Here is a 20657-nt window from a genome sequence, read left to right on the forward strand (position 1 = left end):
TCAACCGTGTAACCCGAACTTGACTCGACCCGATCATAGTTTAACCCGGATAACCCGGGTCAAACTCGAATTTATATTATCAGCTAAATTAATCGTCAAGTTACGCAATTTTTTTACGAAAAATTTTACAATTTTTATTGTAATAATGTTTATTTATTAATTAATATAAAACTCAGTTTAAATTTCTTTGATTTTTCACACTTACCAAGATTCCAAACTCATACATGCACGAACAGTTTGTGTTTTAAGGCTGCATCATTTTGTTGCCAGTAGATCAGCTCCACCAGAAAAAATTCGTTTTACTGGAACACTTGTTCAATAATATTATCAATAATTGCATACAATAAGCTTATTTATCTGTAATAGCCAGATAACCTTGGACGTATTGGAGTCACCAATTTTCCGTAACCAAGTCTTATTAACTCTAGAGTTTTAAAAAGAATTATGAAATAATATTAAATATATATTTTAAATTAAATACAATGAAAACTTTTACTTACGAACAGTTAAGACACATGACTTCTTGATGCGTATTTGCATCTTTATTTTTTCCAAGTTGATTTGTTGGTTCAGCAATATCAATAGTCTCAGACATTATTTCTTATTTAAAACACTAAAAGATTTGTTGGTTGCCGATCGTACTAAAATAGAAAAGCTTGATTTGAAATGTATTTATATAATCAGCAAATCAATACCAAAGATGGGGGATCAGCATCTTAAAATGGAAATCACTCAAAAACTAATCTTATGTTAACGTTAAGTTAACGTTAACCTATCATGACATGTCAATCATTTCAAGTCATAACAATAACGTGACGCGCCACCCACCCACCCATAGGGTGATATTGCACTTATATAGAATGATCTTTCTTGCTTAAAAATTATGGGATAAAATTTTTAGCAAATCATGTGAAAACTGAATAATTTTTTTGTTAGCCAAAAATGATCAACAACCGGATGACAAATTTTAATATTATGTAAATAAACAATTTGTTTGTATTACTTATTTAAATATAGATACATTTTTTTTTTATTTTGAACCAAAAAATAAACAATAATCAAATGGTAAATTTTCATTATCGTCATCATTACATTATCGTTATAATTAAAGTTCCCTGCCGAAATTAGGGAGTTTCGGCATGTCAAAATTGTCAAAACTATTTTGACATGTCAAAATTGTCGAAACCTAAAAATATTACATTTCACGTAATAACTCGGCGTCCAATGATCATAGAAAGATGCACCATAGCTCGTTGGAATCGTCTCATAACGACGAGTCGAATGGTGGTTAAATCGTCTTTCTACGATCACTGGATGCCGAGATATTAAGCGAAACGTCAAAAATCGGCATTTTGTATTTTGCGATACTGCGTTATTTGACGTTTCACTTAATAACTCGGCATCCAATGATCGTAGAAAGATGATTTAACCACCATTCGACTCGTCGTTATGAGACGAATCCAACGAGCTATGGTGCATCTTTCTACGATCATTGGATGCCGAGTTATTAAGTGAAACGTCAAATGGCGCAGTATCGCAAAATACAAAATGTTGATTTTTGACGTTTCGCTCAATATCTCGGCATGCAGTGATCGTAGAAAGACGATCTAACCACCATTCGACTCGTCGTTATGAGACGATTCCAACGAGCTATGGTGTATCTTTCTACGATCATTGGACGCCGAGTTATTACGTGAAACGTAATATTTTTAGGTTTCGACAATTTTGACATGTCGAAACTATTTCGGCATTTCGGCATTTCTACAGGTTTTAGTTTCGACATTTCGACAATAGCCTGTAGAGTTTTGGCAGGCAACTTTAGTTATAATGCTATCATGAAAATTTTTTCAGGGTAGTAATTCTAAAAATGATTAACAATCAGATAATAAGATTGTTGTTTTATTATAATGTTATCATAAAATTTTTTTTCTCAACAATTGGATGATAAAATTAAATAAATGTTATATCAAGTAATTTTTTATTTTGAAACAAAACAATAAACAACAACTAAATGGTAAAATTTCATTATCATTGTCTTATTATTATGATATTCAGTTATCATAATTTTCCAGAACTAAAAATGATCAACAATCGGATAGTAGAATTGTTTTATTACAATATAATCATGAAAAATTTTTTTCCAGAGCCGTAATTCCAAAAATGATGATAGTAAATATTAAATAAATGCTTTATCAAGTAATAAACAATCTTTCTGTATTGTTATTTAAAGTTAATCACATATTCTGATATATATATTTTTTTATTTTTAAACCAAAAAATAAACAACAATCAAGATAATTAACCTTAAAATGATTAACAAGTGAAATAACTAAGCCAAAAATGATTAACAAGCAAAATAAACCGAAAATGATCATCCTTTACCAAATGAGAAAAAAATTATGTTAATAGCTAGTTAAGAGTAATTTCTCATTTTTTTTTATAGATATGTTAAATATAATCAAAAATTTTGCAAATAAAGTGAAAGTTATGGTTTGGCTAGAAAAGCCCGGCGAGCGAAGCGAGCCAAATGAAATTGCATCATCATAATAAATCACATGAATATTTAATACACAATCACATGATCTACCAGTAATTTTTCCACCAGTTAAAATTTAGAAATTCTCTTTAAATCTTAAAAACTATTTATCATAATAATTATGATACTGTATGGTAGTATAAACCAACTTAATTAAAAAAAAAGTCAGAATTATTACAGTTCTAATTATACTATGACTATAGCTCCCTGCCATGTTTAATGTTAACTTGTTCATTAATAAAGTTTTTTACAAGAAAACTCACATTTCGTGGCTTAATGATGGGGAAAACCCGCATCATCCGGGTCACCCGGGTTGATCTGGGTCAAAACAACAGTACGACCCTAACCCGACGGGTCGGGTCATGCGGGTTACAAGTCATTAAAATGATCAATCCCGATTCGATTCAAAATTCGAGTCGGGTCGATCACCCGGGTCTGATCCGACCCGTACAGAGCACTAGGAATATTAAATTATTTTAATTATTTTTCCGTTCTTATCATCCTTGATCTAAGGATCTGCAAGGTGGAGTGCACAACTTCTGTTTCACTAATCTATTTAATCATCACAACTTTCTTATTAATGGTCACATGTGAGTTACTTCGCCACACACATCCATCTTCAAAGTTGAAAATTTCTCTTTATCAAAAACTTTAAGGTTGTATAACCATATTTACTCCATAAATGTTCATAGATATTTGAAGAATTCATCTAAAAATGATAAAAATGAAACGTTAATATTCGTTTCATTATAGAAATACCAATTAAAAAAAACTCCATATGAAATTACCCAAAAGAAATAAATTAAAAATGAACTCAGAATTCTTCGTAATGTTATCATTTGCTTTCAATTTTGTAAATAACCAATAAGCACTTTGACGTAGGGTTTATTTCACTGCCAAATTGGTATATTTCTTAGTGAAAACTTGCAAATTCCACGTGTCCAGAGTCTCATCCATCTAAAAAAAGAAAAATTGAAATCTGAAACATTAGAAAATGTTTCAATTAAGAAAAAATTTTCTTATTATATTCCAATACGTCTAAGTACCCAAAGAACCAAGCCGTCTAAAAAAGTAAAAGATAAACTATTAGAAATTGTTCGTTAAAATAAAAAAATTAAAGAAAAAAATAACTAACTTACTGAATTGTTGCGTCCTGAGAAGTGGCATTTTTCATGGATCAGTTATTTATTAGGCATATGATGTAATCATGTAATGAAAGGAACCAATTATGGATCAACTCAATTTTCAAGTGGGAGGACAGACACTTCATTCAGATTAATAAATTTTTTCAAACTTTCAAACTTTTTTTTCGTCATTTTCTAATTTTTTATTGCCGTGCGTATGTGCGTAAAATATTTATAAAAATTTAATTTATTTTATAAAAATACGTTTATACTACATATTTGATACTTCATAATATAATAATATAAAAAAATAAAAAACAGATTATACAAATTACAACCAAGAGCCTTGAAAAAAAAATAACTCATCAAGTAATATCCCTCGTACTAGATCTCAAACACTATCGTTAAAGAAATCTAAACTATAATTAAAATCATTCAAAAATGTAGTCCTTCCTCCCGAATGTGAATAATTCAAAGTAACCAAAATCGTCCAAAAAGGTACTAGTGAAGGATTCCATACGGAATAATTTAAGTAATAAAAAAATCAGACGTAATAATGTTGTTAATTTTATATAATGTGTGTACCCTAAATATCTAAGATAAAAAAAAAATATTATTATATTTTTTAAATTTTGTAATTTGTTAATAAAATTTTAACGTTTAAAAATAAATTCTTACTGTCAGGAAGTTCCAATTCATCTTGTTCTTCTGAATGAAGATTTGGATTGTTATGTGCTTCATCATCATCATCATCTATCAAATATATAATGTATTAAAATTAAAAAATCAATGAAAAAAAAATACTATAAAGTAATTATTATAAGAATTGTTTACGTACCATGCATTGCTCCAATCTTATAATCATTTTGAGTACCTAAAAAAAAATTAAATCAATATTTAATATTTTAATAAAATTATATTATAATTAACATAATTTTAGTTACTTTACTTGCCATTTTTTGAGCTTCTTTTAAATATATTGGATAACCTTTTACTGCTAACTAAATAATCATAAATATAAGTTATTCGTTTATTTCAAAATAAAATATATTATTTAATTACCTTTAAATAAGCTACTTATTTTTGAAGTACTATTTTTCTTACTACTTAATTTATCAAAATCATCAACTAAGAAAAGCAAAATAAGTTAATAAATAACGCTTCATTATATAATATTTAACTAAATGTAATTGTACTTACCATTATTAGGAATATGATAATCATATGATTTATTACTATGAAACGCTATAAAAAAATTAACAATGTTATCATTAATTTTTATAAATTAAAATTATATAAGAATTTATTTAATTCATACCTTCTTGTTCTTCTATTATAATATTTAAATTAAAAAATAAATATTATTAATTAAATATATTAATACACTCTTTAAGCAATTAATAAAAAGCAATAAATACCTTCTGTTGCATTTTTTGGTTCAGGAAGATTATCAAATTGATGAAGTTTACTTGTAAATAGTTTACTACTGCTAGTATGATTTTCTATTTCAGAATTATTATTTTCTTCTGGTTGAGTTAATGATTCATTTGATTTACTTCGGAAAAAAATGAGAGAAATTAATTTATTTTATCAAAGTGTTTTAATATCAGGTCTTTTTGATGGATCAGCATCCCAACATTGTTTCATCAAATTTTTATATTCTAAAGGAGTTCCTGGTACAATTTTTGGTCTTATACCATTAACAATATTCATTGCAAGATCATAATCATGTTCATAATTATTAAATGGTGGTTGTCCTGATGAAACTTCCCACATAAGCATTGCAATACTATAAATATCAGATTTAAAAGTCTGTTCTTTTCCAATAATAACCTCAGGTGCTATATAAGGAAGATTCCCATATATACTTTTTAATGGTTTATCTGCAGGTCCGCAAAATCCAAGGTCACTAATATAGAATGCATTACCAAGATTATATAATATATTTCCAGAATGCAAATCTCTATGAATTGCATTTTCTTCATGAATTCTTCGAAGTGCAAGTGTTATATCAGTAATAATTTGAATTCTTTCTTTCCATGTAAGTTGATTATGATTTTGTTGTAAATATTTTCTTAAATCTAAATCCAAATTATTCATTACAAGCATATAATTTCCATTTGACGGATCTTGTGTTAATCCAAAACATTGGACAATTTCACTCCATTTATTGCTTATATTTAAATGTGATTTAGCCTATAAAATAAACCATTTTAAAATTTTCAAATTAATTTGTCAACTGTTTTAATATTTAGATTACAAACCTCTTCAATCCAATTTTGATTTGCATTTTCAACATTTTCTAATCTTTTAAGTACTACACCATGAGCTCCATATCTTTTTAATTGCTGCCTTTCAGTATTCCATCCAATAAAATACCCATCAATCCAGATTGCCATATAAATTTCTGAAAATCCACCTTTTGTTAGATATTCAATATTTTGTAGATTATTATATGGAATCCATTCTGGTATTAGATGTGGGACAATTGTCTTCATTTGACATTCTTGTATTAAATTATCAATAATAACATTTCCAGATGTCCAATTTGAAAATTTTACTTTTAAATAATTTCGAACACAATATTCACAATATGTTATAGCTAAACATTCTTGGTTACAATTTTCACAAATTCTTTTTGTTCCTTCATTAAAAAGAAGTTTGTCATAATCATAAATTTTAGTTATTATTATTATTGCTTCAGATTTTTCATTTTCCGTAAGTGATTCATCATCAAGAAGTATTTGTTTTCTAAGTTCATAAAATGTATCACTATTAAGATTTTGATCTAATAATGCGTATGATCTATTAAGTGCATCATTAATTAATTTATTTTTACTATATGACATAATGAAATATTTTATGAGGCTTTAAATTTTTTTATAAAAATATGATTATCAATTTTTTAAATAAAAAAAAAAGAAAAGGTTGAAACCGGCGTTTTTAACTCCGAAGTCATACAGATTAATTAAAATAGCAATGTATAACCAAAATGAATGTTACATACTAAAGCAACATTGTACTCCTAAATTTGTGATATGCATGCAAATCAACGTTACGTAAAAAGAAAGACGTCATTATATAAATTACTAATTTGATAGGTTAAAATCTTTTTTTTTTTAATTTCTCTCTTTAATAAAAATTATCAAAAAGCTATAAGTATTACTATCCTTCCAGAAAAAGTCCCGCGGCTACAATAAAAATCTTTCACTTGACAATAAAAATTTTTTTTGGGAATATTAAGTTATTTTTCCGTTCTTATCATCCTTGATCTAAGGATCTGCAAGGTGAGGTGTACAACATCTGCTGCTACTGTTCCACTATCTATTTAATCACACTTTATTATTTATGGTTACCATAACCATGTGACTATCATTTTTACTTCGCCACCCGCAGCAGGTTGAAAATTTTTCATCAAAAACTTTAAGGTCATATAATATCTTATGTAACATCTTCTTTACTCCATAAAAGTTGAATAAAAAACACTCTTGTTGAATTTTATCAAAAAAAAAAAAGCTTGGACTTCTTTATCATTTTTCCAAAATATTTCAACTTTTTGTTAAAACATCTTTGGTCATTTGGTCGATATTTCTCTATTTTCCAAAAATAAAAAAATTTACATAATCTATAAAAAAAAGAATAATAAAAGTTGATTTTAATAAGGAGAAACTCAAAAATTAATAAAATTTGTAACTCTTAAGTCTCTTCATATAACTTATTATCATTTTTTTTGACCATAAATTTTTTGGTGAAGAGTTTTTTTTTTATTGTTTGTAATCTCTTATTACTCTTGTAATAACTATTAATGTAAAATATGTTTGTCAACAGTATAACTTCATAAGAATTTGGTATCCAGAGTTCAAACTAATCAGGTTTTACAATATCAAAAAAAAAAAAATTGAATGTCCATATGTAATAAAAGATTCTTTCTTTATTTTACTTAATATGATTGAAAAATTCAATTTACGTTATTATTAAATATTGCGTATCCTTTTAAATACTAATAAAAATGTTTTAAATTTCTTAATTCAATTTTAATTAATAATTCAGCACAGGTGGCTATAATACCGATTCAGTTTTTAAATGAGCTTTCTTATCTATTAAATCAATTTCATATTTTTAAATAATAAAGTCATTAAACAAATTAATTTAATCATTACCAACTTTCTTCCCGGACAAACTCTTAGTCCTCCACCAAACGAAATAAATGAATTTTTCTTAACCTTCAATCATCCATTTATCAGGATAAAATTTATTTGGTTCTTCCCAATATTCTTCATTATTATGAATACCGTCAATATTAATTCTAATAATTGTTTTACCATTGATAGCCTCCTATTTCATCATGTTTTCAAGACATCTTAATTTACGACTGAGAAAATGAGAGACACTTCTTTTACAATCGCTACACGATACGTTAAATTATGAAAATCATTTCGGTAACTGGACGTGTCTTGTCATCTTGAAGATTCTATCGATTTCGTTTAACATTTTCGTTTTAACATCTGGATAATTTGCAAGATAATAGATAATGAATGAAATAGTATTCGCAGTCTATTGAAGAAAAAAATAAAATTTAAAATAATATTCAAACCCAAAAATCTTGTCAAATATTTGACAAAAGTACAGTACTAAAAATATACTCACGGTATCATTTCCAGCAATTATTCCATCGAAAATAATAACACGGATTTCAAGATCAGTCATAGGTCTTTATCATCAATTTTATTATAGTTTATACCACGTGATATATTTGCAGTAATTATCGATATCAAAGGTCATTTGGTAAAGGTTTATCTAATGGAGTATTGACTACATACATCCTTTTGATAATTGTATCCAATCCTTGATTTATAAATTTGATACTTTGAATAAAATCATCTTATTTATTCTTAAAATATGGAAAATAATGTCTTTAAAATGGAGAAACGAATTGAACATTAATAAATCCAAAAAATATTTACAAATTGCACAAACAAATTTTACATTCTTATCAACTAGTGCAGATTGACGTTCAGTTTTTTTCGTTCTCACTAGTAAGTTCGTCAAAATATCCAGACATAAATAAGATCTTTCACCAATTCATGAAATCCTCTACTATTTTTATCAGAAAATTTCCTAAATATATAGATTTTTTGATGAGGCTAATAAAGTTTTTTGATATATTCTATTCGATTTGGAGCTATAAAGCGTGTATCTAAATGGAACTCAAATAAATCATCATATTTTTTATGATTAGATTCGAAAAATTTTATGAGATTTTCACCATACAATATTTATAAAATTGAGGTAAATTTCCAGAATGTGAATGGAAAAAGACTAGGTAAAGGATTGATACGATTAAAATATTTATAATAATAATGTGTACATTAATTATCAATACGATACCTATCAATGAAAGGTAATCAAAATTTTCGAACAATTTTGAGATCATATTATAATATAATTAAATGAATTTTCTTGCTCGATAATAAATAAAAAAAAAAATATTTAAAAAATTAATTTATTTTCTTGATATAACCAAAACTTGAGAGAGTGATATATTTATATCAAATTTTTTTATCATATGGTAACCAAAAAAATTTTTTTTCCATTCTGGATAAATTTTTTCTTGGAATTTAACCGAATTTCCACTTAATTGGGTTTCAGATGATTAATTTAGCCAGATTGCTAACTTACAATAGACCAGTAATGAGATCGAAACAAAGAAAAGGACAAAACCCTATCTTATTAAATAACTAACATGCCGTTGGAAATATGTTATAGTGAATAAAATTATATGTGGGTTGAGTATTGACGTAATAATGTAATTATGATATGTCGATAAAGAAATTTTTTCTTATGTATTGAAAGATGAATTTAATAATAATAAGTAATAATAGTAACAGCAGTAGTAGTAGGTAGTAATAGTAAAAATTATTATTAAAAAAAAAAAATTAAAAGAATGCAAAAGGACAAAAGATCGCCGATTATAGAAAATTCATTCGGATAATCAAACTCTTTAAAAGGAATAATAAATGACGGATTAGTAGTTTAACTATTTTTAAATTGATGTATTCATATGTATTAATAGACGTGAAATATCAAATGCAAATAAATTGATGCACTTATGTTTGCGTTAAGAAAACAAAACATTCGAAGAATAAAAATTTAATTTAGCCGAAGATTTCAGGAAACATGATTCGACATTACTTGTCGATATTGCGATCCTTTTTTTTTTAACTAACAAGCATATAATTTTGGATCGTGTGTTAAACCATAAGATTGGATATCATTGGCTCATTGCATCTACTGCTTATATTATAAGTGTATTTACCTACAATAAATTATATTTTAATGTTATTGGCTAACTGAAACATTTTAAATTACAAACCTCTTCAAACCAACTTTGACTTGCACTTTCAACATTTTCTAACCTTATAAGTATTATTTTCTGATCTCCAAGTCTTTCTTTAGAATTCCATTCAATAAATTTTCCTTAATCCAAACTACACTGCTGTATAAATTCTGAGCATCCACCTTTTGTTAAATATTTAATATTTTTGTAAATTATTAAATGGAATTCACTCTACTATTTTTATAGTGATATTTTTTTATTTGACATTCTTGTATTAAATTATCAATATTATTAATTCTAGATGTCAAATTTGAAATTTTGCTTTTAAATAATTTCGAACACAATGTTCACAATATGTTGTCTTAGTCACAATTTTCACAAATTCTTTGTTATTATTAAACAATCTTTGCTTAATCTTAAGATTTAGTTATTATTTTAGATTTTTCATTTTCTGTAAGAAGATTCGTCGTCAAGAATCAATTGTTTTCTAAATTCATATTGTTTGTGTATTGTGAATTTTGTGATATATTAAGACATATGATTATTAATTATAGTACAAATCTTTTTAACAGCAGACATAATGTAAGTGAAAATATATTATAAAACTTTAAAAGTTTATTTATAAAATTTGAAAAAGAAAAAGAAATAGCTGAGCCGGTATCTTTAACATCGAAATCTACATAAAAATAAATTGGTGTAACTGACATTTTTAGATTGTCCCATGATTCCTATGACCCTATGACATAAAATTAATTGTACGATACGCCTGTATAAAATATTGGACTTGTTTATAATAATTTTCCGTACTCTAACGGGGATCAACGGGCTACCACTACTAGTTCTATTTATCTAAATAATTATGTGAAAAACAAAGCACTGCCTAAAAAATTTAATATGAATATATACAGTAAATGATTAGTATTTGTTTATATTTGGTTACAGGTACGAGATTGTCACATACAATTCGTACCAACGTACCAACGTAATAATGATCCAAATAGTAACATTGCTATGGTGGCGTTGGTATGAGTTGTATATATAGATGACAATCAACCACTTTTACCATTCACCCATATAATCTGTTTTGATTTTTAAATTTTTTATTATTTGTAATTATTTTATATTATATAATCTAATAATTTATAAATATTTTCCCAAAATAGTGAGTTTTGACAATTTTTACTGAGGTAATAACTTAATGACGCAATATCATCTGATATACTTACTGTATTACTATTTTAACGAATTATAAAATTATTAAAATAATATCTTCCGCAAATGATATTTAACTAACCTCATTCGGTACTTTCATGATTTAACTATATTATTTCAAAATTAATTAAAATAACTCATATCGTATAAGCGTAATGATTGTTTCTGATCATGTGATATTAAGATCTCTCACCGTATTATCTAACGTAGATACTTAAAGTTAAATATTTTACAGGAATATACTGTATTAAATATGTTAAAATGGATTTCATGATATAATAGTATAAATTATTTATAAAGTGTAATTTGACGAGCAGTCTTTAAAAGGTTATAATGTAAAAAAATAGAATTTTAAAGAAATCAGAAATTTTTTTACAAATAAGCCAAAAGAAATTATTAAATACATTGTAAATAACGATGTTGTAAAAGGACGGTTATTTATACTGCGGATTTTAATAACTTACACGACGATGTTAAAAAAATTGAGCCTTTATTATTTAGAATCATTGATAATATATATTTAGTTTTTTTTAAAAAAATAATCAATTAATAAAAGAATTTTTACAGGATTAAAAAAAATCATTTCAGGAATATTTTGAACATTTCATTTAATTAAAGTGAATAAATCGCCTAAAGTCTTTTTTCCCTTTACTGAGATACTTTCAACAAATATATTAAACTAAATTTAAACTCGCGTTCTTTATGCCAATAATAATGCCGTAATCAATTTACAAAGTTCTTTGCATATTTGAATTGTACAAACATTTACTGTATTCAAAATATAATGATTTAAATTCAAAACTTTTTATATGTATAATACTTGATTTATTTAAGTGAAAAGATGGTTCCTACAAATAAATCATTTATTTATCAGTGAATGTTCGTTCTATGACCAAATTTTTTGCGTAGTTTCACCTTGCCGAGTTTGTATTTGCAATGTAAAATTAACTATTTTTAAACTATTTAAAATTACATAGAAACTTTTTTATAAAACATTACCAGATTCAAAAGGAATGTTCGTATTAAGCTTCTTTTTTAAATTTGATACTTGTAAGACCATAAAATTATATTCAGTAGATTTGAGAAATAATTAAATAGTCGAATTTAGAGATTCCAAATAAGTGATTTATCTGGAATTCCTTGATTATACAATAAATTAAACTTTATTAAGCTTTTTTTTTTACATCTAAATTATTTATTTATTTATTTCTTTTTTTTGTACTAAAATAAGTTCATTTAAATACACTTAAAATTAACACGCAATGTATTTTTTTTTATTTATTAACCCTTTAAAAAGAAAAAATAGGGTTTCATGAATGTTTTATACGAGATAGCAAAATACCATTTTATTATAAATTAAATGTTGCTGTTGGACGTTTACGAGGCATTTCAATAATGTATAAGCATCATGTGATTAGTCATCTGATTGGTCCCAGAACTATGGTTACCGTAATTTTTTATGGATATGTTTAGCTATTAAATGTTACCCACTTTAAATAAAACGTTGCTTGTATGGACATGAAATGATTTAAAAATTTAATTCATAAAATATATTTGATTTATTTGACGAAAACGTATTTAATACTATGCACTGATATCTTATAATATATATGATAAAAAAAAAATCAAATGTAACAATGTCGTTTAATTTATACAACATTTGTACCTAAACATCTATAATATTAAATTGTAACAATTTAAGTTAATAAAATTCAACATTTAAAAATAAATTCTTAGTTAGGAAGTTCCAATTCATCTTGCTCTTCTGAATGAAGATTCGGATTGTTAAACGTATCATCTTCGTCTATCAAATATATAATGCGTTAAAATTAATAAATAATGAAAAAAAAATACTATAAAGTAATTATATAAGAATTGTTTACGCACCATTATCTTTAATTTGATGATTCATTGTTTGCTGCTGCATTGTTTCAATTTTATAATCATTTTGAGTATCTAAAAAAAAATTAAATAATATTTAATATTAAAATATTATAATAATGAAATTAACCTAATTTAATTACTTTACTTGCCATTTTTTGAGCTTCTTTTAAATATGTTGGATAACTTTTTGCTGCCAGCTAGATAATCATAAATATAAGTTATTCGTTTATTTCAAAATAAAATATATTATTTAATTACCTTTAAATAAGCTACTTATTTTTGAAGTACTATTTTTCTTACTACTAAATTTATTAAAATCATCAACTAAAAAAGCAAAATAAGTCAATAAATAACGCTTCATTATATAATATTAACTAAATGTAATTGTACTTACCATTATTAGGAATATGAAAATCATCATATGATTTATTACTATGAAACGCTATAAAAAATTAACAATGTTATCATAAATTAAAATTATATAAGAATTTGTTTAATTTATACCTTCTTGTTCGTCTATTATAATAATTAAATTAAAAAAAATAAACATTGCTAATTAAATATATTAATACACTCTTTAAGCAATTAATAAAAAGCAATAAATACCTTCTGTTGCATTTCTTGGTTCTGGAAGATTATCAAATTGATGAACTTTACTTGTAAATAGTTTGCTACTGTTAGTACAATTTTCTATTTCAAAATTATTATTTTGTTCTGGTTGAGTAAATGATTCATTTGATTTACTTTGATAAAATAAATTAATTTCATTCATTTTTTCCTTAAGTGTATAACTATCAGGTCTTTTTGATGGATCAGCATCCCAACATTGTTTCATTAAATTTTTATATTCTAAAGGAGTTCCTGGTACAATTTTTGGTCTTATACCATTAACGGTATTCATTGCAAGTTCATAATCATGTTCATAATTATTAAATGGTGGTTGTCCTGATGAAACTTCCCACATAAGCATAGCAATACTATAAATATCAGATTTAAAAGTAGTTTCTTTTCCTGCAATAACTTCTGGTGCAATATAAGGAAGATTTCCATATATACTTTTTAATGGTTTATCTGCAGGTCCACAAAATCCAAGGTCACTAATATAGAATGCATTACCAAGATCATATAATATATTTCCAGAATGCAAATCTCTATGAATTGCATTTTCATAATGAATTCTTTGAAGTGCAAGTGTTATATCGGTAATAATTTGAATTCTTTCTTTCCATGTAAGTTGATTATGATTTTGTTGTAAATATTTTCTTAAATCTATATTCAACTTATTCATTACAAGCATATAATTTCCATTTGATGGATCTTGTGTTAATCCAAAACATTGGACAACATCAGTCCATTTATTGCTTATATTTAAATGTGATTTAGCCTATAAAATAAACCATTATGAAATCTTCAACAAAAATTAATTTGTCAACTATTTTAATATTTAGATTACAAACCTCTTCAATCCAATTTTGATTTGCATTTTCAACATTTTCTAATATTTTGAGTATTACATATTGTCTTCCAATTCTTTTTAATTGTTGCCTTTCAGAATCCCATTCAATAAAATGCCCATTAATCCATATTGCCGTATAAATTTCTGAAAATCCACCTTTTGTTAGGTATTCAATATTTTGTATATTATTATATGGAATCCATTCTGGTATTAGCCCTGGGTTAATTGTTTTCATTTGACATTCTTGTATTAAATTATCAATAATAACATTTCCAGATGTCCAATTTGAAAAGTCTGCTTTTAAATAATTTCGAACACAATATTCACAATATGCTATAGCTAAACATTCTTGGTTACAATTTTCACAAATTCTTTTTGTTCCTTCATTAAAAGTAAGTTTGTTGAGATCATGAATTTCAGTTATTATTTTTATTGCTTCAGATTTTTCATTTTCCGTAAGTGATTCATCATCAAGAAGTATTTGTTTTCTAAATTCATATTGTTTGTGTATATCATTATGAATATTGTAATCTATTAATGCATATGATCTATTAAGTGCATTATTAATTAATTTATTATTACCATACGACATGATGAAATACGTTAATAAGGTTTTATAAATATATTTTATTGATTTTTTAAGTAAAAAAAAGAAAAGGATGAAACCGGTATTTTAACTCCGAATTTATACATATAAGAATAGTAATGTGTAGCCAAAATGAATGTTACAAAAAAGCAACATTGTACTACCTAAATTTATGACAATCGTTACATGTACGCCTTTATCTAATAATGTCATTAATTTTGAGGCGCAGTATTACAAAATTTTAATTGACTGCAGTCTGAAATGACCTTAAACTAGTGGATGATTTATTTGAATATATAACTGCGATCCGGAATGACGTTAAACTACCAATCATTAAATTTTAATTGGGTGATTCATTTTATCAGGTGATGATCTGCTAATTTCTGCGTCGGGGGACTCTGAGAAATTTAAACGATCCATTTTGGTGACGTATGGGAACGGAATAACTTTAGAATATTAAATTAGAAATTTTTAATTTTTATAATTTTAGAAATTTTGTTATCATACGTTTCTGAATTATTTAATTAGTTTCACAAAGAAGAAACTTTTATTTTATTGGTTATTTAATTCCATTTAAATAGGATTTGATTTTTATTTTTCATAACTTAGAAATTCTTTTTCTTTCTTGAATTTTTCATTTTTTGTTATTAATTTTATTATTTTCGTCATTTGAAACTTGGGAAATATGTATTTATCTACTAATAATAAAAACTCTTTCTGCATACCACTTATGTGGCAATAATTTACCAAATCATGCACGTAAAGGTGCGGGTGGTCCTTACAGTACAAAAGAAATATAATTTACTGTTTCAGTAGCTTAAAATCTTTTTTTTAATTTTCTCATTATTGAAAAATCATGTAAAAAGACAAACAATAAAGAATTACATCACGAACTAATATAAAAAATCCAACGTTTTTGTTAAGTACAGAAAGTAATTATCATCCTTTCAAAAAAAGTCCCAAAATTATAAATAAAAATCTTCCACTTAATAATAAAATTTTTTTTGGAATATTAACCGTTCTTGATCTAAGGAACTATAAGATGGAGGAATTAGGTACTACGAGTATTATAAGTTCAACATACCCTCGTATGACATTTAGTGCTATGTTTCTCATATTTCGAAGACTTAATCGATTGTACAAAAAATTCCCAACATTTGATTAGTTTAATTATCTAAAGCTTACACAAATGAAACAAACAATAATTTGCAATTGATAAAATAAAATATTTTTCCTCAGAAATTATTTGTATACCGTATATATCTGATAAAATAAGCGAAACAGGTATAAATTAAATTTTGCAAAATAAAAAAAAAATTAGCATTATTTGTATTACTTATCCATTTTTTTCATTATCATTGTACAGTACTGCAGTAACTGGTACTGCGTTCAACTAGTTATAACTTATAACTAGCCATTACTTTATCACCAGTATCCACGCCACGTTATACTAGGAAGGAGGAATTTGTTACGAAAATTTAATATGAAAGTATTGATATTTAATTGTAGGGTTTAAGATTGTTAGGCAAACGTATACAAATTATTCAATTTATTTTAATTTATTAGGGTTTTTATGTAATAAAATGAGTATATTAAAAAAAATCAAATTTATTAGAGTATAGATAATATGTAAGTTTTTATGAAACAAATAAAAATAAAAATTGAAAATAATAGAAATAAAGGTTGTAAGCAATAGACAATTATAATAGTATTAGATTCATTACTTATTGTTTATTATGTTTAAGATGCAAAATTTAATAAAATTCCCGAAAAAGCTTCTTGAATACTGTACATCACGACCCATCAATTATTTACCCTTTACAACAACACATACCCAACATTTCCTTGTCCTTCAACCCAAATGTTCACAATTTAAGAGTCCCTACCTATGAAGCATGTAAGAAACCTACTACCAGGTTTCCTCCCCTTCTCTCCTTTACCAGTTTTTTATATATCCTTTTCAAATTTTTTTTTTAAAAAAAAAAGCAATCTGAAGTAATCTGAATTTTTTTCTCATGAAAAAAAAGGGGCTTTAGTGATTTGGTGATCACAAGGAAATGATAACCAAAGGAGAAATCCATCACAAATCAGCCAATGAAACATTTTCCAGACGACATAAATTATTCCTTACATAATGATATCTTATTACTTCCTTATAGATACTGTATATATGAAAATTTCATTAAAAAATTTTTTAGTCATTTAATACTATCATTTTCAATACAAATACATATTTTATTTACATTTACGAAATAAGAAAATTTTTTTTCAGGCGCACGACTTTTAACATTTGGCAATACATCAGTTGTTATTTATCCATGAAAAATAAAATTATATAATATCATACGAAAATAAAAGATGTTATTATAAAAAAAAAATAGAAAAAAAGAAATAATTCTTAAAATGGGCCAAACTCATATATAACTTACAAGTAAAAAGCAGGTTGGTTGTATAAAAGAAAATACTTTCACCTCATGCTTAGCATTTTTTTTTTGCAACAGGTTTAAATAATCAAGGCACTGCCACATATCGCTAAATAAATTTTTTTTTTTTATTTATGATCCAAATGGAGTAGATCAGTAGAAATCCTTAATCTTATTCAAACAGATTGGCTATTCTAAGAGATAAGTAATAAATTTTCACAGATCCAACCAAAAAAAAGCGTTTTATACTTAAGAATTTTCATGCTAAATAAAAAAATAAAATTTATCATCCTATATTTATATACATTACGTCATTTAAATGAATGAATATTATAATAACTGCGGTCTAAGGAGGTCATTAAGCATCAATATTTCCTAAGACGGTAATTATTGATTATATTGCGGCTGCAGGATTGTTTAAACTTAGTCACGGGGGGCTCATCAATTACTTTTCAAATTAAATTAAATTAATTTTAATTAAAAAGGAACGCATTCCATTACAAATTATATAATAAAAATATAAATATAAAAAAAAATAAATAAGACAAAGTAGGAGGGTGGAGCGCTACTCTGCAGTCTCTGTTCATTAATTATTAATGATTAATGGATCAGGATTATTTAAAATTTCACCCCTTAAACGTAAGAGTAGATCGTGACCAAAAAAGAGTAGTATTTATTGCAAGTGTTTTGAAGATCTTTGGATGGGAACTTCACGGAGTACATATATAAAAATAAATAACTATTACTTAAATAACATTTGCGTTACAAGGTACAAACAAGATAAAATAGGGAAAATGTAGGGCTTTGTTTTCTATCCTACGATAAAAATGATCAGAAAATGATCGTACAAATTTATAATTTAATCCGATACCATTTTCGATATTAATTTCCAGAAATTTCTTATGTAAGAATTCAATGCAAAAACAACCACCACACGGAGTTCGGACTAAATTTGGAAAATCCGTCTAGACAACATGCAGGTGTTGAAAAGAAATAAGATAAACGTGAAAGCATGAAAATCCATCATAAAATAAAAACTCGTAAGATTATTGTTATCAAGAAAAAGTATGATAAATATGATAAATATTTAACTCACCTAGTTAGGACTTCTACCTTTTTGCCAAAATCTGCTGGCAAGCTTTAAGTTTCCAAGCTGAATTCGAGCGGCTTAAACATAGTTTGTTTGTATTTATTTACGCCAGATCACAGAACGGTAACACAATAACACAATTTCTTGGCATTTGAATTTTTTGGTTTTGTGACCTTATTATTACATTAAATGTATTAAATGTATAAAATCATACATATGGACGTCAATGGCCAAAGGACGTATAAAGGAAAGCTGAACTACTTTACATCAAAAGATTAACTGATTTTAGAAACTGCCCATACTACTTGAGATTCTTCAAAGTCGAAAAAGATTTAAATCAGGGAATCGTATGGAAGAAGAAAAAATTTCGGCGATACACAAAAAAAGGTTACATAGAGATTTATTGTTTTGATAAAAAAAAAGAATGTAACAGTTACACATAATTAACCAATTTAAGCTCAGGGGTAATAAAAAATTCCCTAATATAGTAAATGAATTCGTTTATCATCTTCGTACGAACAAACAAACTATAATGTATAAAGTCGGCATTATTTTTTTTTAAGAGAAAAAAAAAATTTTTTTTTTTCAATAGCTGATAAAGTATTTCAAAAATGAGACTTCCAATAGTTCATGTCAGAATCTTAATATTCGCTATTAGTATAGCATGTTCGACTATAGGTATAAATAATAAAATTCATTGGTTTATAAAGCATTTAATTTGTATATATATTTAATACTTATATTGTAAATATACATATTTGTTAGACACGTTTGCTTTTGTTAGTATATACGCGTATCTTAATTATGGGTAATTTAAAACACTTAGTTTTTAAAACTTTTTTCTATTTACTTTGATTTCTTAATTCCTTTTTCTTCTTTAACATTAGTTTCAGCACCAAAGATGACTTGAATGATCTAAGGTGATTTAAAACATTTTAAAACTTTTCTGTCGGAATAATTTCAAATATTAATTTCTTAAATTTTTTAGAATTATCATATTTTCTTTGATTAATGATGCTCTTTCCCTTTTAATCGGTGGTAAGAAAAAATTATAGGTTTTTATTATTTATTCATATACAGTAATAATAATAATCTATCGTAATCATTATAATTTAGGATATTATCTTATTAGACTTGAATATATGTGGAATAATCCACCTAAAATTGTTGATTATGCTGTTTGTGGGTAGGTTTTTGAAATAAAAAACAAAAATAATTATTAACCAAATCGTAGAACCTTTTTTTCTAAAAATTTCTTTTATTTATTTTTTTAAAGTATTGAATTAGCTTTATGGATAATTTATGGTAAGTAAAATTTATATGTTATTAAATAAAGTCTAATTTTAATATATATAACATAAGTTTAAAATAATCTTATTATTTACAGCTGGCTTACAAAGCAAATTTCTCGACTTTGCTAATGTGCTATTAGCAATATCCTTTATCTATGGTATTTTAAATGTGATTTTATACTTCGTTCTTGGTATATTCTTAATTGAATTTAAACTAAGATTACGTAAATTTGGAGTGGATAAGCTTACTCCTTTAGGTCGCACGAACAATAATTCTGGAGTTGAAACGAATAATTCTGTAATTGAGGTTCGGGAACATAACTAGATAATTAATAATTATTAGAAATGTTATATGTATTATTTCTGTAACGATAACGTAATTAACATATCGCCATGCCATCGAAGAATATTACTTTTTCTTTTGTATAACCTTTTAATATTTCATGTAATAATAATATTTCATGTAATGATGTGATAAGAATCAACTTAATAGTTAATTGTTTATTAATAATATATAATTTCAATTACTAAATGCGAAAAGATTTTTTTTTCAGAAAAATGGAATTATTTATAAATATTTTTTATATTTTTTGTGAAAATGTGAAATGAATTTTTTTACTATAAATATATTACAAGATAAATTTATGTATGAAGTTTATCTAAATTTAATATATATATTTTTAACGATTACTTTATCAAAATTGAAAAATAAGATAA

General features: G+C 25.4%; 3 protein-coding genes across 3 annotated transcripts; 1 reads left to right on the forward strand and 2 right to left on the reverse strand.

Moving 5' to 3' along the window:
• Positions 1–4246: 4246 nt before the first annotated feature.
• Positions 4247–5442, reverse strand: OCT59_002297 (uncharacterized protein; the record flags this gene model as incomplete). Its single annotated transcript, XM_066144408.1, has 7 exons — positions 4247–4254; positions 4339–4413; positions 4499–4534; positions 4614–4661; positions 4861–4905; positions 4979–4990; positions 5358–5442. The coding sequence occupies 7 exons, from the start codon at positions 5440–5442 to the stop codon at positions 4247–4249; spliced, it is 309 nt and encodes a 102-aa protein (XP_065995572.1).
• A 7500-nt stretch (positions 5443–12942) lies between these two features.
• On the reverse strand, positions 12943–14063 carry OCT59_002298 (uncharacterized protein; the record flags this gene model as incomplete). The annotated part of the gene is made up of 8 exons (XM_066144409.1): positions 12943–13013; positions 13097–13165; positions 13243–13290; positions 13352–13417; positions 13488–13535; positions 13598–13609; positions 13700–13720; positions 13979–14063. The coding sequence occupies 8 exons, from the start codon at positions 14061–14063 to the stop codon at positions 12943–12945; spliced, it is 420 nt and encodes a 139-aa protein (XP_065995573.1).
• A 5196-nt stretch (positions 14064–19259) lies between these two features.
• On the forward strand, positions 19260–20494 carry OCT59_002299 (uncharacterized protein; the record flags this gene model as incomplete). Its single annotated transcript, XM_066144410.1, has 8 exons — positions 19260–19326; positions 19414–19456; positions 19536–19568; positions 19637–19686; positions 19765–19834; positions 19925–19953; positions 20036–20098; positions 20177–20494. The coding sequence occupies 8 exons, from the start codon at positions 19260–19262 to the stop codon at positions 20263–20265; spliced, it is 444 nt and encodes a 147-aa protein (XP_065995574.1). The 3' UTR covers positions 20266–20494.
• Between the last annotated feature and the right edge of the window lie 163 nt (positions 20495–20657).

The sequence above is a fragment of the Rhizophagus irregularis genome, chromosome 10 (genome assembly GCF_026210795.1).
Source record: "Rhizophagus irregularis chromosome 10, complete sequence".
NCBI classification, from domain to species: Eukaryota; Fungi; Glomeromycota; class Glomeromycetes; order Glomerales; family Glomeraceae; genus Rhizophagus; species Rhizophagus irregularis.